General features: G+C 32.8%; 1 protein-coding gene across 1 annotated transcript in view; it reads left to right on the top strand.

Annotated features, from left to right (window-relative positions):
• Positions 1-15,598, top strand: part of LOC111051138 (anoctamin-5) — a 52,537-nt gene that overhangs the window by 1,073 nt on the left and 35,866 nt on the right. Inside the window, 4 exon segments of the mRNA XM_039442319.1 lie at positions 2,299-2,526; positions 4,590-4,877; positions 8,044-8,207; positions 13,877-14,045. Of these exon segments, the coding sequence (XP_039298253.1) occupies positions 2,302-2,526; positions 4,590-4,877; positions 8,044-8,207; positions 13,877-14,045 (846 nt within the window). The 5' untranslated portion in view covers positions 2,299-2,301.

Genomic DNA, 15,598 nt, shown 5'->3' with positions numbered 1-15,598 from the left:
AGACAAGGATAGCAACATCAAATACTGTCATTATAACGTGGACCTCACTATAGTGCGAAACCTACTTGAATTTTCCTAATTTTTTATAATTTTGATCTAGGCAACCACATGATTGTCCAATCAGTTTAGTGATGGTATGAGAAAAAAAACATTTTGGAAAACGTAAACGAAACCATACATAACCTTGATGAGTAAAGAACGTTAATTTTAGAATTTATATTAATATAAGTTAAATGCAAAGAAAAATTGTTGTTCCAAGTTAAACAAAATATCATCACATAATCAAATCCATAATTTTTGTAAGGAATAGAGTAAGTATATATTCTCAGATACCTGATATGTCCGTTGTAAACTGGTACCGATAAAACTCTTTATTTAGTTTACTGATGAAATAATGTTCACTTACTTTCAAAACCATCTTCACCATATATGTACCATCTGAAAAATCATACTGCTCATCATTGTACTAATCATTGTTATTACAATATATTGAACTATCGGTAAGACTGTGTTTAACTCCCGTAGTCATAATATTATTACAGTATTTTTTCAATTGAATTAAACGTTTTATCGCCTTCTAATAAATTGAATTAATAAGATGTATCCAATTTTGATCTTTTTCAAAGAAAGAATTTGTAAGAAACTTGTAATCTTTAAATCAGTTTTTGAAATCTTTCCATTTTCTTTGTACTAACTAAAGTTATAAAATAATCAAATAAGAAGTTCCTTTCGATTGACGAGGGTCCTTTTTACCTGTGCTCTTGTTTATATCAATTTTACTCTCTAGAATCATTTTAGCTAGATAGGCCTATTTTATACTTTCAGCTTCATCCATTACGCACACTTCTTCAAATTTATGAAAATAAGTTGCATGTAAATTTTAAACATTTACAATTTATCGTTACCCTATATTATTATAGAAAAATTTGAATAGAAAATTTGTTGTTAAAATTGGGAAATATTCAAGTCAAGAGAGGACTTCAAATGTGGGAGTGCCTCAAGGATCAGTCCTGGGACCTTTGCTGTTTCTACTTTACACAAATGACTTACCTAGATATTTGATTCACTGTAAGATTTTTATGTTTGCAGATGATATTTTATTGATTTCCTCTCATAAATCGTTAGATGTGGCCGAAACCCGGTTACAACATGATACCAATACTCTAGCTAAATGGTCTCATAATAATTGTCTAAATATAAATGTTACCAAAACCAAGGTGCTACATATAACCTCATCCTACATGAAAAGAATTAGGGAACCCAAAATTAAGCACCATTGCTGTGAATGTTTCCAACTGCAGGAGCAAGATATTTTCATATGTACAAGAGATTGTCAGTTTATATCGAATTGTACAAATTATAAGTATTTAGGAGTAACAGTTGACAGTCATTTTCGTTGGGATATCCATATAAAAATGTTTGTAATAGACTCAAACAGGTATTGGCCAAAATGTATTATATTAAAGATTTAATACCTAATAAAGTGAAGAGGATGATGTATATAGCCTTGGGAGAATCTGTTATGAGATATGGATTGCAAGGGTGGGGATTTGCTAGCAATGTTTATCTTAGGAGAATATCTTCGGTACAGAGGAAGATTTTACGTTTGGTCAGAAATTCTCAGGGAGATATTTCATATGAGAACCTTTATAATAGATGCAAGGTTTTGAATATAAAAGGTATATTTCTGTTTACTTTGATTTTAAAAAATTACTTCTGCAAAAAATATTTAGTTATGAAAGTTAATCGATGTGATTTAAGGAATGAGAAGTATGTTGTACCATTTACTTCGAATAATTTAGCCAGAAACACCTTAATCTACATTGTACCAATAACTTTCAATGATTTACCCGATAATTGTGCTGAGTTTGTTAATATGCGCCTGTTGAAAAGAAATTTAAAGATTTGGTTGAATAATTACACTTTAGATGTAACATAAAGTAACTCATTATTAATGTATTGTATTGTTGTAATTCATTCTGTTCTATTTTTTGTATGTAAGTTCAGGTTGACTATATATTATAACACTCTTTAGATTTTTGAGAGCTGAGCCAACAATTAATTAATTAATATCATGATAATTTTAACTGTTAAGTAAATTCTGTAAGTAAATTTGACAGTGTAATAAACTGATAAGTGAATTTAACTGTTAAGTAGAAATCAATTTCACTGATATATGTATAATTATATTTGAATTTACATGTTTTGTATAATCAAGAAGCCTCTTTGAGGTTCGCTTAAGGTAGCTTATTTATTCAATAAACGTTTTTTCTATTCTATTCTATTATTTTTTTTCAGTATATGGATCGTGTCAATGCACGGGATAGCGATGTATACTCGAGTGCAACATCTCTTCATTTATTAACAAATTCTGATGGGATTCGTGCATCTCGCCGCACCATCTATCATAGTGCCGAGGATTTATCAGAAATCGATGAGAAGATGTCGGAAGAGGCTAACCTGTGCTCCGAAATGGCCAGCGGTAATCCCAAACAGATCACTAGGTTCAAAAGTGTGGAACCCAAGGTAATAATCATTCACTCCAGATAAGTTATTCTCTTGTAGTACAATATTATCTGTAAATTTCAGTTTATTTGGTTCGACAATCCATGAAGATCTATCATGTTCAAGATCGTTCATTCTATTTCAAAGCAAAGCGAGACACACGCCCTTGCCAACAGCCTACCTTAAAGACGATCCTGTAGAATTTAGACCGAAACAACTGATATGATAACGATATCTGGTTGATTAGCCGGGTTCAGTACTTCAACTCTGTTGAAGACTCAGTAGATCGAATTGTGCGGTGGGAACAGCTACACGACAGGAGAAAACCGGCGGCACAAAATGGAATCCCAAGTTCGTTACTTTGGTACTGTGCCAAGTGAGTCCCTTTTTTAACAAACACGACAAATATTTATGACTGGATACTAGAATCAGGTAGGATAAACCACAATTCAAAAATGATACATTTCATCTTTCACACTTCAAATTTAATAAAATAGCGGAGCTCATTAAACAAACATTCCGCATGGCAGTTCTATAAAATAAAGTCGAAAAATTAACTTTTTCATAATATAAATTTCAATCGATCCTCAGATTGTTGGATTTTAAAATCGATTGGTATTGTTTATTTATTTCATTTAATTACAAAAATACAAAAAAATGCTTTGATAAAAATGAAAGAAAAATGTATTGTTGAAGATACTCTTACTTGAATATTATTGAGTAAGAGTTCTTGAGTCTATTGGAGTAGATTGTAATTATTCAATATTAAAAAAAAGTAAGGATCACAACCAAAAACGAAATAATAAGAAGTAGATTGTTTCATCCGATTAAATCCTAGCCTAACTGAATATCATCTAATCATTAGTTTAATAATTTTAGGTGGTACCAATTTATTTTCTAAAATGGTAAAACCTTTTGTAACATTTGATTTTGAGTCTTTGTAAAATTTGATTCTGAGTCTTATTAAGCTGATATTTTCAATGGATATTAAGGTACCTATTCCAAAAAATGTGCGCAATCCAGTAGGCTAAATTTCTTGGAATATCCCAATAATTACTGTAATATCCCAATAACTATTGACTACATTTTTTTTGTGGTATCAATATGTTTTAAAATGTTGAGATCTTATTTAAAATTTGATTTGAAGTCCAATGGATCCGGTTTCAAGTTCTTATCATCCCTATACAAGAAATTTCGAGTTATGTTGAGTTTCAGAACATTTATACTTCATTAAGCTTGATAAAATGACCTCTTTAATCAAACTCGAACTATCAAAATAATCCAAATGTCGATAATGAATCACCAAAAACTAACTTCTGATGTTTTTGCTTTCTCTAATTTGCATCATCTCTTTAATAATTAGATACTAATTTCCTATTTTGATTAAAGCCCAAAAATGTTTTTATTTTTTATCTTTCTTTTTCTCTTTTCTCTTTTTTCAGTCCATTCTATTGCTTTAGTAAAATAGTGTGTTAGACTCCCTCCAGCGGTCCGTAAGTTGCATCGTACGTGCTGGATTGTATTTTTCTCAATAAGTAATATTAAATATGGTTTGTGATTCGTTACTATGCAGTTCTGTATATTTATAAACTTGTTTATTTGTTTTTTATATGCATGTATTTTACATTTTCTTGTATTAAGCTTATTGAGAATGAAACTTCATTCATTCATGTTTTATGAGTAGTTGTGAATGTGGTATTGTGGTATGTGTATTATCAATACTGAATACAACATCTAGTCTTTTTATTCGCCAACTACTGATAGTTCAAATTTGTAATTAAAGGTTATTTTTCTATTTTTAATGAAGAAAAACTGTTTTGAATCTCAACAAAGGAAAAACTGTGACAATGTTAGTATGAATCAGAGTACTCTTCCAAGTACAATATTAAATTTTTTAGATGTACTCAATTTTGTATAATAACTGATTTTTCTACAGCACTGACCTGAAAATCTTACTAAATTCAGTTAGACTACTTTGATTCTCATCCCCTCATTATCATTAATAGAATATGCACTATTATTTATTTTAGCTGCTAATCATGTAATCCATTGTTTGATTAATTTTGGATGAATATGTTTTACAGCCTGTATCAACAATGTTCCGGGACGGGAAAACAACTGTGGATTTCATCCTGGCATGGTGGGAACCAATTATAAAGCCCAACCTGAGTCAAGAAGCTAAAGCCGCCGCTTTGGCTCAATCAGCAGCAGCTAAACAGAAACGTGAAACGTTCGAACGCAATCTGAAAGAAGAAGGCCTTATTTTGGAATACGAGTTCAACAATCGTCTGAATTTTGTTAAAATTCATGCTCCCCGTGAAGTGCTGAAAAGATACTGTGAGATACTCAAGCTCAGAATGCCCATGAAAGATGTGAGTACGGAAAATTTCTTACCTTCTATGTTTTTAATAAATTCTAGAGTTCTAGAGTACAGTGTTTTTTAAATGAATGACACAATTTTATATTTATTTATCAAGGAGAATGGCTTGACATTAACAGATAACACACCATCCAAATATCAATGACTAACAAATGAGGTACTAGATCCCAGAAAATACTAAATTTCATAAATGTATTATTTTGCTAGATCCCAGAAAATACTAGTTTTCATAAATGTATTATTTTGCTAGATCCCAGAAAATACTAGTTTTTATAAATATATTATTTTGCTAGATCCCAGAAAATACTAGTTTTCATAAATGTATCATCTTTGCCATCTAGTGAATTTGCGATATAATATGTCTAATCAAGTTTACGGTGTATTCTGTATTTCAGCTACATCAATTTACATCTGTTCATCAATATCAAAATGTAAAGCAAAACATGAATGAAACCCAAATTGTGTCTTTGTTACTCATTTACTATGTCATAACTTACTGAGAAACAGAATTTCAACTGCTGTAGTTTAAGTGATAGTGAATACCTTACCACACACTTTGACATGAATTGGAAAGTTCCTAGGCCTAGATGTCAACTGTACACCCATTAAAAGGGCCGGTTTCCGAGCTCGGGATTTAGCTAAGTCCTAGACTTTAAACAGCTGGAGTCAGAAAATTGGTTTTCCAAAACGGGGCGTAGTCTCAGTCATTGTCATAGTCACGTTTGAATTAAATTTCGAAAAACTAGAAAATTGAACACAAAATAAAATAAAGAGAAAATAGGGTAAAGTTTCAACTTTTTTGAATTATTTAGGAATTTTTAATTTCGTCAAGGAAAAACGTTTCCAATTATAGAAATGAGAAAATAAAAACTACGACTACTGTCATAAAAGGTGCGACTACGCCCCTTTAAAACATGTATGCCCCGTTTTGGAAAGCCAATTTTCTGACTCCAGCTGTTTAAAGTCTAGAACTTAGCCAAATCCCGAGCTCGGAAACCGGCCCTAAATGATAAATTTTTTGTCATGCGTTTCTTAACTTGAGTATTTTGTGATTAATTTAGTAAGTGATTCGTTGATGTTTTACCCTTTTTTCATTATAAATAGGCTCAAACTATTGGAAATTGAATTATTCATTTAAGAACATTGTACCATAAAAATATAATATTTATGTACAGTATGATATGGGTGTGCCATAAAATAACTATCTGAATAATCCAAGGTTTACAAGTTTTATTGTAGATGTGAAAGTGAATATGAATTCAACAGCCTTCTGAATTTGGCTAAGCTTCAGGCAAAGATTCTATGAAAATCTCAATCCCAGGAAGTCAATTGAAATATGAAAATCTTGAGAAGAAACTGACTTTGATTGATTCCATACTTCTATTGTCACTTAACAGTATCTATGTTAAATTTTTGTCAAATCAGACAGATGTTTTAACAAAGCATTCTCATAATTATGGGACACTCCGTATGTGAGAAAGATCTTGTTGAAAATGAGCTACAAAAGAAGACAGTATGATCTACTTCACTGTTGATAATACGGTGAATCAAATTTATAATTTCGTGAAATGCAAACTCAAAATGTATCATACTATGGAAAGTGTATATTCTTGTGGATGGACTTGTAATTGCTTTATAGCATGATGGGTGGTTTCAAACAATTATACATATTTATTTGCAGATGGTGGGAAAATGTTATTACAGTATGAAATTTTGAAGAATTTAGATAGCATCAGTGCTTAATTTGTAAATTTTGAGGTGCCGGAACTCTGGCTGGCCCGACTACAGGGGGTTTGGAATACCCCCCAGGGAAAGGGGGTCCGGGGGACCACCCCGGAAAAATTCTCTAAATTTAGCCTTAAAACCCAGTTTCAAACGTGAAACAAATACAGATTTGATCAAATTAAATGGTAAAGGATAATACTTTAAATTGCCAGAACCTTAAGATGGGAGAGAAATGAGAATGAAAACTAGCTTAAAAGATAAACTGTAATATTTTTATTTATGTTTTGATATTATTACAAAACTTGTTGTTGACAAAACTGTCAAAATTCAAGACAGAAATTGGAAGTAGTAGAAGTAGGCCTAGTTTGTTTTTGGAAGTAACAGTTTTAAGAAAATATTTCCCACAGCACAATACTGTCTTCATTGTAAGTTTGCTCACTTCGACTTTTTGAATTTGTGTCGAGAGCAGAGTGACGTTCAGATTTGTATCTTGCCACATGAGATTCCAGGAGGCGGATGCGCAGAAGATCACAGACCGTGTTGTGATATTACAATTTTCTCCTTATAAAAATTGAATCTTTGATTCGATATTTCAAAATCGATAAAAGTCGATAATCAATATCAATGTCGCTATAAACGAGAAGTGTGCAGATGACACTGCATGTTTATGTAAAGTGGAGATCGAAGGGGCGTCATAATTAAGTTCATTGCTGAGAAGCCTCGTTCACACTCAGCACTAGACACTGAAATACTGTTTATTACAGAAAGTAGCTTTCTGAACATGAGAGGTTCCTCAAGAATGGATGGGTTCTCCCCGGACGGTCATATTTACTCATTCACATGCGTGTGGACGCGAGTTTTGATATTTTTAGCTGCAACTACGTTACGTTCCGGCACAAATTAAGCTCTGGATAGCATGTACAGAGTGAAAAACGGAAATTCTTCAAGTTGTGAAAAATAGAAACAAGAGGAGGTTTTCTATACTGTAAATAAAATCCTCGGACACTAGATACATTGAAAAATGTAAAATGTCAGTAGATCGCTGCAGTTATCAGACAAATTAATTATAAAGAGTAGAAGGAAATTTATGTGAACGCTTCCAACAATCTATTAATTAGAATGGTCATCACTTGAAGGATGTACATTTCCGATTGTTTCTCGTACATTAACAGTAATAATAATAATAATAATAATAATATCGAGTGACCTGGCTGGCTCAGGTCTGGTGTCAGAGTTTTCAGGTCGCAACTGATCAATTTCAGGGCCTCTGACATGACCTAACGACTGCTTTTTAGGCAACCGGGACCGACGGCTTAACGTGTCCATCCGAAACACGGGAGTGGCCCGAGATAAATATCTTGCCCGGGCCGGGATTTGTACCATTAACAGTGAAGAAACTGAATGAGCAGCATTGTTGTTTGTTTGTGTTTCAGTTTCCAGAAAAAGATGAACTGTTTGGTCCTCACATGGACCTCATGAACGAAGTCACATCATTCATTTCCAAAAATTTCCTGAGCTTTGTTTGCCTCGATGAAAACGTCTTTCCCAAGGAGAGGTTTCAACCTTCAGCCGAATACAGCCGGGATAGAAGCTACTTGTCAGTATAAAGGTTCATTCTCACTCTTCATTAACCAACTCATTAATACTAATAATAATTAATCTAAAAATAATCAATAACATTTTGAGGATCTATCGAATATACCAATTAGATAACTATAGTGAGGTTCACGATAATCATAATTGAGATTAAATATTTTGTTAATTAATTATATTTCTACATTGTTAAAAAATCGATCTGGTAATGTTGCGGAGGTAGAAAAGGATAGCACTTTCTGCTTTGTCGAATGATAGACAAGGATAGCAACATCAATGTTAATCAAATACTCCTATTATAAAATGGACCTCACTATAGATATTTAAAAATGCAATCCTGAAGTACCATATGAATTTAATCTAAATATCTCAATCAAACTTACCTCATTCAAATGCATTCAACCTACACGTTTATTGGTTAGTTCAAATGCATTCGAATTTATTACACGTTCATCGTTTCATGTTTAACTAAATTCATTTATAATTCATTTCAGCTTGATCACATCGTACCTAATATTCAAATTACTGATAATATCAAAATTACTTGATGATGATAATTTGATAGAATAAGAAAGTGATAATGATGCCATCGAAAGTTGAATTTTAAGCGAGGTGAATAATTTCAGAAGAACTGACAAGATTTTTGTAGAATTTGTAATTATCGAGTTGACTTTCAATCACCCATGCACGTATGCATTTTTTGTTTTGGTAATTTGTTTTACATTCCATGTAACATTCTCATATTTCGTTTACTGCAATCATAAATAATGTACACTTTTTGGATACGACATAAATAGCAGTTTAGACTGCTATGTCATATTTGAAGTATTAAAAAGTGTTCATTAACAAGCAGTTTGTAATATAAAGTAAAATTGAAGAGCATTAAATTAATGATTCAGAAGCTACTCAACTTCTTGCTCTTGATGTGCACAGCACAATAATTTATATAATAAAGAGTTGTGTGTAATTGGATCAATAAATTAATGAATTTGAAAATGAATACAAACATAAACTCTGTTGTATATCCATACTTTTTCACTGTTAAAATTAAACTTGAATTTTAAAAAACTTTTGAAGTGAAAATGCACTTACTTTTGTATAGTGACGATCGTTTCGACCTGTTGTTGGTCATCATCAGACTGTACGATCGTCACTATACAAAAGTAAGTGCATTTTCACTTCAAAAGTTTTTAAAAATTCAAGTTTACAAACATAAATTCCAGCCATGGACGTGTTTCAAACAAATCTATCATTTATTCTTGGCGCTTCGAGGTACATCGAAAAGTTATATAGTTTGAAGTGCAGAGGTCAAAAAATGATCGTGGAAAAAGTTTCTCAAATGTAATATGTATAGAATTTGATAAAGCAAGAAGGTGAATAGCTTTCAAATCAATTATTCACTTGTATGCTCCCACAGTCCATAGTATAAAAAGATTGTATTATTCCTGAGTAGTCATTTACAAAATATTTGTTGTCCAAGATGTTACAATAAAACTCAATTTCATTGGGTAAGATTTGTAGGGATTTTATTCCATTTAAAAATAGTTCAAGATGAGTTCTATAGAATTGATATTAATCAAACTGATAAATTCGCATGATACTGAAATTTACCATATTCGATAATACTGTGTAGTTATACACGGTGTCCCACGAAGAGGTCTACAAGTTTAATTTTATATTACATGCCCATTCATGTACCGAACTTTCTCAAATTATACACAGTTTACAAAGTAGGTTCTGAAAATATTCTGAAAAAATTTCAGCTTCCTAACCTTCGTAGAAACAAAATGGCGGCATATTGAAAAAATTTTACCAATTCGCTCCCTATGAAAACTACTTTCATGAATTATTATCTGATTTGTTTACTACGTTGCGGTAGACTTGCCTCATTTGATGGTACCAGAAATGGATCTAGCAAATCTTCCAACAAGATGGTGCTCCACCTCATTTCGCAAATCATGTCAAGCAATTAGTAAATGACAAACTTCATGGCCGTTGGATTAGTCGTGGAAGTGATTTTTTAGATTGGTCACCAGATTTAACTGTTGTGATTCTTTTTATGGGGTCACTTGAAGGGAAAAGTTCATACCCATAGCTTCAATAATGATGAGGAACTAAAACGATCAAAATAGAAGAGGAACTTTTTCGGATATCGCGGAGTTTCTCTGCAAGAGTTTACAAATCATTTCTTAAGCGCTGTTATCAGTGTGTTGCTGTGGATGGATTTCAATTTGAATAGTTTTGGACTTGAAGGTTTTTCATTGGGCTATGTTCTAGTTTTTTTTTATTCAAAAGTCATATTGCCCTAAAGTTCAACAATAAAAATATTTTATAAAACCAAAAACACCTTTTTAATGTTCATAAAGTATCGTTTTTCAATATGCCACCATTTTGTTTCTACGAAGGTTAGGGAGTTGAAATTTTCCCAGAATATTTTAAGAACCTACTTTGTAAAATGTGTAAAATTTAAAAAAGTTCGGTGCATGAATGGGCACGCAATATAAAATCAAACGCGTAAACCGCTTCGTGGGACACGGTGTATATTCTAATGAAGTATTTCTTAGTAAATTGAAATTAATCTAATCTTTAATATGCATGTAAGAATGCAAGCCTAGAAATCACACGCATGAATTGGCAATCGTTAGATATTAAAGAAATTAAATTTACTGTGTTTCCTCAGTAGTGCCTGCATTTAATGATGTCATTAAGTGAAAATGTCATATTCTATTCTATTGAATAGATTGTTAAGAATAGTATTGAATAGAATATAGTGCCTGTATTCATACTCCTCAAGGTTATTTGATACCGCCGTAGCATAGCTTGAAATATATATTTTGAAATACGTAGCTCCTAATGTTAATCTATGCTAAGGTTTGAAATGGACAGATTGATTAATATTAGGAGATAAGTAGACTACGTCAGTGGCGGCGATAAGGACCCCGCGGCGTGGGGGGCCCCGGCCGATGGGGGCCCCGTAGGGGCCCTTAACGACTGAGGAAAAATAACGAAGAGTTTTAATAAAAAATGTTTTATGTAAATCAAGAACCATAGAGTGTAGCAAAAGTAAAATTATTAAATAAGTTCTAAATATTATATCTATTTACACAGCTACTATCACTATATATTATATGAATAGATCAGTCTCCATCTAAAAATAGGTAATGAAATACAAATTGTCAGTATTTGGCTCCTTTCCTATTGTTATTGTTTCCGGTGAAACGAGTCATTCAACGGCCGAGAGAAGATAATGCAAACAAACAAAACATAGCATACAAACTAGGGATTTACAGTAACGATGGTGGCAATACTGATCAATTTCAATGGGCAATTAGTCAGTTTGAATCTAGCAGTCTAGCTTGCCTGTACCCCTCGCGAAATTTATAAAAATCGGTATAGTTTCATGTTTTATTTCATTTTATTTATTTACATCAATAGAAAAATTACAACAACAACATATAGAGGCTTACAGCTTTATGCCAAAACAAGCCTCATTGAAAATCAATTGTTTACACGAACTGAAACTAAATTAGTAAGAAAGAAAAAAACGAAAAATAACAATAAAAATAGTTTGGAAGAAAGATTATAAATAGGAAATAACACAAGACACAATAGAAAATAGAAAAAAGACTGAAGAAAAAAAGGCTAATTGAAAAAAGAGAATAGGTAGCAAGCCTATTTTAAGAAGAAGGATTTGAAGAATTTTAGCCTATGTTCTACTTAGGAGTCATCTAGGGATCAAGTAATACTGTGTCTGTATTATTACTTTTAATATAATTTATTTTTATTGGTTGAATAAAACATTTATTATTTATTTTTACTGTTAGTGAAATGGAGAACAGACGGAATTATTTAAGTGGTGCACAAAAGAGAAAACTTCAGAAAGAAAGAAAAAAAACTGAAGAAAAACATCGAAAATAACGATAGGTAAAAATGTAAAAAAGGTTAAAAAAATACTGTGTATAAAGGGGCCCCACAAAAATTCATTTGGGGGCCCCCAAATCCTTAGCGCCGCCACTGGGCTACTTCTTTCAAGCCACGCTACCGCAGTGTGAAATGGCATTTAAACATTGACATTACTAAAGTCATATCACTTCAAGTGCCAGCTTTGATGAGAAATGCTAAACTTTTTTTTAGTGAATCCCACTACGTTAAAACCTGACGAACTGTAAAATATTAGCATATTCTGTAATTTCTTAACCATCAAGGTCAGAAATCCAGGTCAGCAAGTATATTCATGTTGTGAATTTTCTGGCTCTAAATTTTGTCAAATTACGCAAAAATGTTCCAATTAATGGTGATTTGAGTGTGATATTTTTGTTTTTTATTCTGTTTTTAACCGTCAAAATTTAAAATACGGTATTCTTAGTCTTCGTTGTTTTTTAGTGAAAATGGACTAAATTTTAGAAACCTAAACCATAACCCTATTTTGGACTTATAAAATGTAATCTAAATTTGGGAGAGAAATAGTACAAGGATTATTCTTAGTTTTTCTCTCTCAATCAGTGCTACTTTGTAAAAATTATAAATAAAAAAATAAATATTCTAATTTATGTGAGGTATTAATTCCAGATGACCCCAAAGCTTCAGAACAAATATTTTAAGAGTGGCGCAGTGCAAAAACAAAATTAGAACTTTTGCAGTAATGTATTCACATGAAGTCAATGTTACTATCGATTTCCTCTATGGTTTCAATCCTAACCTGAACAATTGATAACTAATTAAACTTTATGGTTCACCTCGTTACAATGGTTTATCTTACTACTTGTGAGTCTGGATCTTCAGCCTGATGAAGATGGGGTTCAGCGCCCTGAAACGCTTCCAGACTTACAAGTAAGTTAAAAGTACTATTTTAAAATTAACGAAGTGAACCATGATGTTTAATTACTATCAGTGATCTTCATCCAGATTTTAATAGTGATTCAATTGGTTTATTGTGGTAGAGCTGGTGGTCAGCTAAAACGTCCAAACCTATAACAGGTTTATTGTTAACCGTTTATATCGTTGTTAAAATTCGTCATCACACTTCCAAACAGATGTGTTATAATCCACAAAACGTATTTCTGGTTTGTACTGAAAATTTTACTTGTTAGTTTGAAAACTAAAAGATTTTAAATTTCGATCAACTTAAAGTTTTATAGTTTCATTTGTAAGGGACGCTCTTTTTTCATCAACTATGTTTTTGTCATGGTAATACTTGATAGTTTCATTAAATAGCCTAATGATCAAGGCTGTTGTATATAAATGTATGAGAAAACTGTGCTTGAAGATGCAACTCACATTAAAGTACAATGCTCAATAGTTTGATAGCAATCTCCAGCTGAAAACGTTTCCAAAACTTGAAATTTTAAATGAAAATGCTATAAAGCCTCCCGAAATAAAACTGTGAATTCATAGCTCAGCTCTGCCTATTATACCTACGTTTTTCATTTTCCTGTCACATCTTTTACCTTGCTGTTATACCTTACCTGCCTATTAAATGAGAAACCATAGTTGGTATTTTCCCACTTTTTCCAGCACACCACATCATTTTAGCAATTTGTCTTGTTTCTATTGTGATATATTCATTGTAACTGTTATTGCATATTGTTTCTCTCATTATATTTTTGGTGTATTGTGAATGAAAATGAAAAAATAGAATTTTAAAATATTTTTCATTCGATTGTATTTTTGCAGATTTGACGATGACTGTGAAGACTTCTTCAGTGGTGCTGTTCGCACACTAGTAGTTGATTTCATATTGGAAAGGCAAAGATTCATTGATGATCCATCTTCAGTGGCAGCTATCGGCATTGAAAGACTGATCTCTGAGAATATTTACAGTGCAGCATATCCATTACACGATGTAAGTGAAAATTACAATTTTTAAACAAAATACACACAGTAGTACACACTGCAGTTATTGCAGATGGTTCCAAAAAAATGTATACACTCTTTGATAGTGAATGTAAGCTGAACAAAAAAAAGTCTTCGGGTCGCTGCTGGTTGCTCGCCACTGCTCCTATTCGTGCTCTTTCCAGACGACCGTGAACCGAAACGAACGCTCTCATTCACTCTCATTGTGAGCGCATAACGTGGGAACGTAACGCAGTTTCTTGAAGTGTCACCCGGCAAACCAATTTATAAGACGTTGTCACGTCAATAACGTACAGCTGAACAAATTGACGGCTTGAATTATACCGGGTGATTCAAAAAGTGCTTTACAACTTTGAAAATTCATATAAATCTTATTAAACAAGGTACAGAGCTGGTTTTGGTGTTGTTCTGAAGGAAAACATTTCAAGTTTTGACTCGCCTAATCCGCTAGAGTCTGGTCGCGTCGTACAAGCGCTAGCGGCAGTTACGTCAAAGATTCCCTTCACTGGACCCGAGCGTGCTAGCTGTGTGTTTTGGTTTGAAAAACGGCATGATGTACCTTGATTTGTTGCAAAAATTTTTGATACCACAGATCGATGAGGATGACCAAAAACAAAATGTTTCCTTTATGCAAGATGGCGCACCACCACACTATATGACTGATGTCCGGGATTTTCATAATGACCGCTTTCCAAATCAGTGGATTGGCTGTAATGCGCCAATTGCATGGCTCCCTCGTTTCCCAGACCTAACACCGCTGGATTTTTCTTGGGGATTTCATAAAATATATGATGTACGTATCTCCTTTATCACTCTACCTGAAGCTGGAGCAAGGATTTGCGCTGCTGTTGAGCAAGTTACACCTGAAATGCTAGTGCGAGTCTGGGGAGAAATCGACTATCGATGGGATGTCTGCAGGATAATCAACGCAAGTCACATAGAACATCTCTAGTTTAAGGTAAAAGAACTTGAAGTGTTTTCCTTTAAAACAACACCGAAACCAGCTGTGTACCTTGTTTAATAAGATTTATATGAATTTTCAACGTTGTAAAGTCCTTTTTAAGGACTATATTCAGGCGAGGGGAACCTTCCCGGAAGGGATTCCCCAGTCCCCACTAACAAAAGCCATACGAATTTACTTTTTTACTTTCCTTGCCCTATTACCATAGGTAAGGAAAGTATTGCTTTCCAAAAAAAAGGTACCCTAATTTCAAGTTTTCTATGCGTTTCAAGGTCCCCTGAGTCCAAAAACATGATTTTTGGGTATTGGTCTGTGTGTATATGTGTATGTGTGTGTATGTGTGTCTGTGAACACAATAACTCCATTCCTAATTAACCGATTGACTTGAAATTTTCAACTTAAGGTCCTTGTACCATGAGGATCCGACAATAAAAATTCAATTCAAGATGGCGGAAAAATGACGGATGATTACTAAAAAACCATGTTTTTCTCGAAACGGCTCTAACGATTTTCTTCAAATTTATACCATGGATAAGCCCTATGAACTGACATGAGTCTCATCTCTGGGAAAATTGCAGGAG

The sequence above is a fragment of the Nilaparvata lugens genome, chromosome X (genome assembly GCF_014356525.2).
Source record: "Nilaparvata lugens isolate BPH chromosome X, ASM1435652v1, whole genome shotgun sequence".
Lineage (NCBI taxonomy): Eukaryota > Metazoa > Arthropoda > Insecta > Hemiptera > Delphacidae > Nilaparvata > Nilaparvata lugens.
This window is presented reverse-complemented; position numbering and strand designations above follow the sequence as displayed.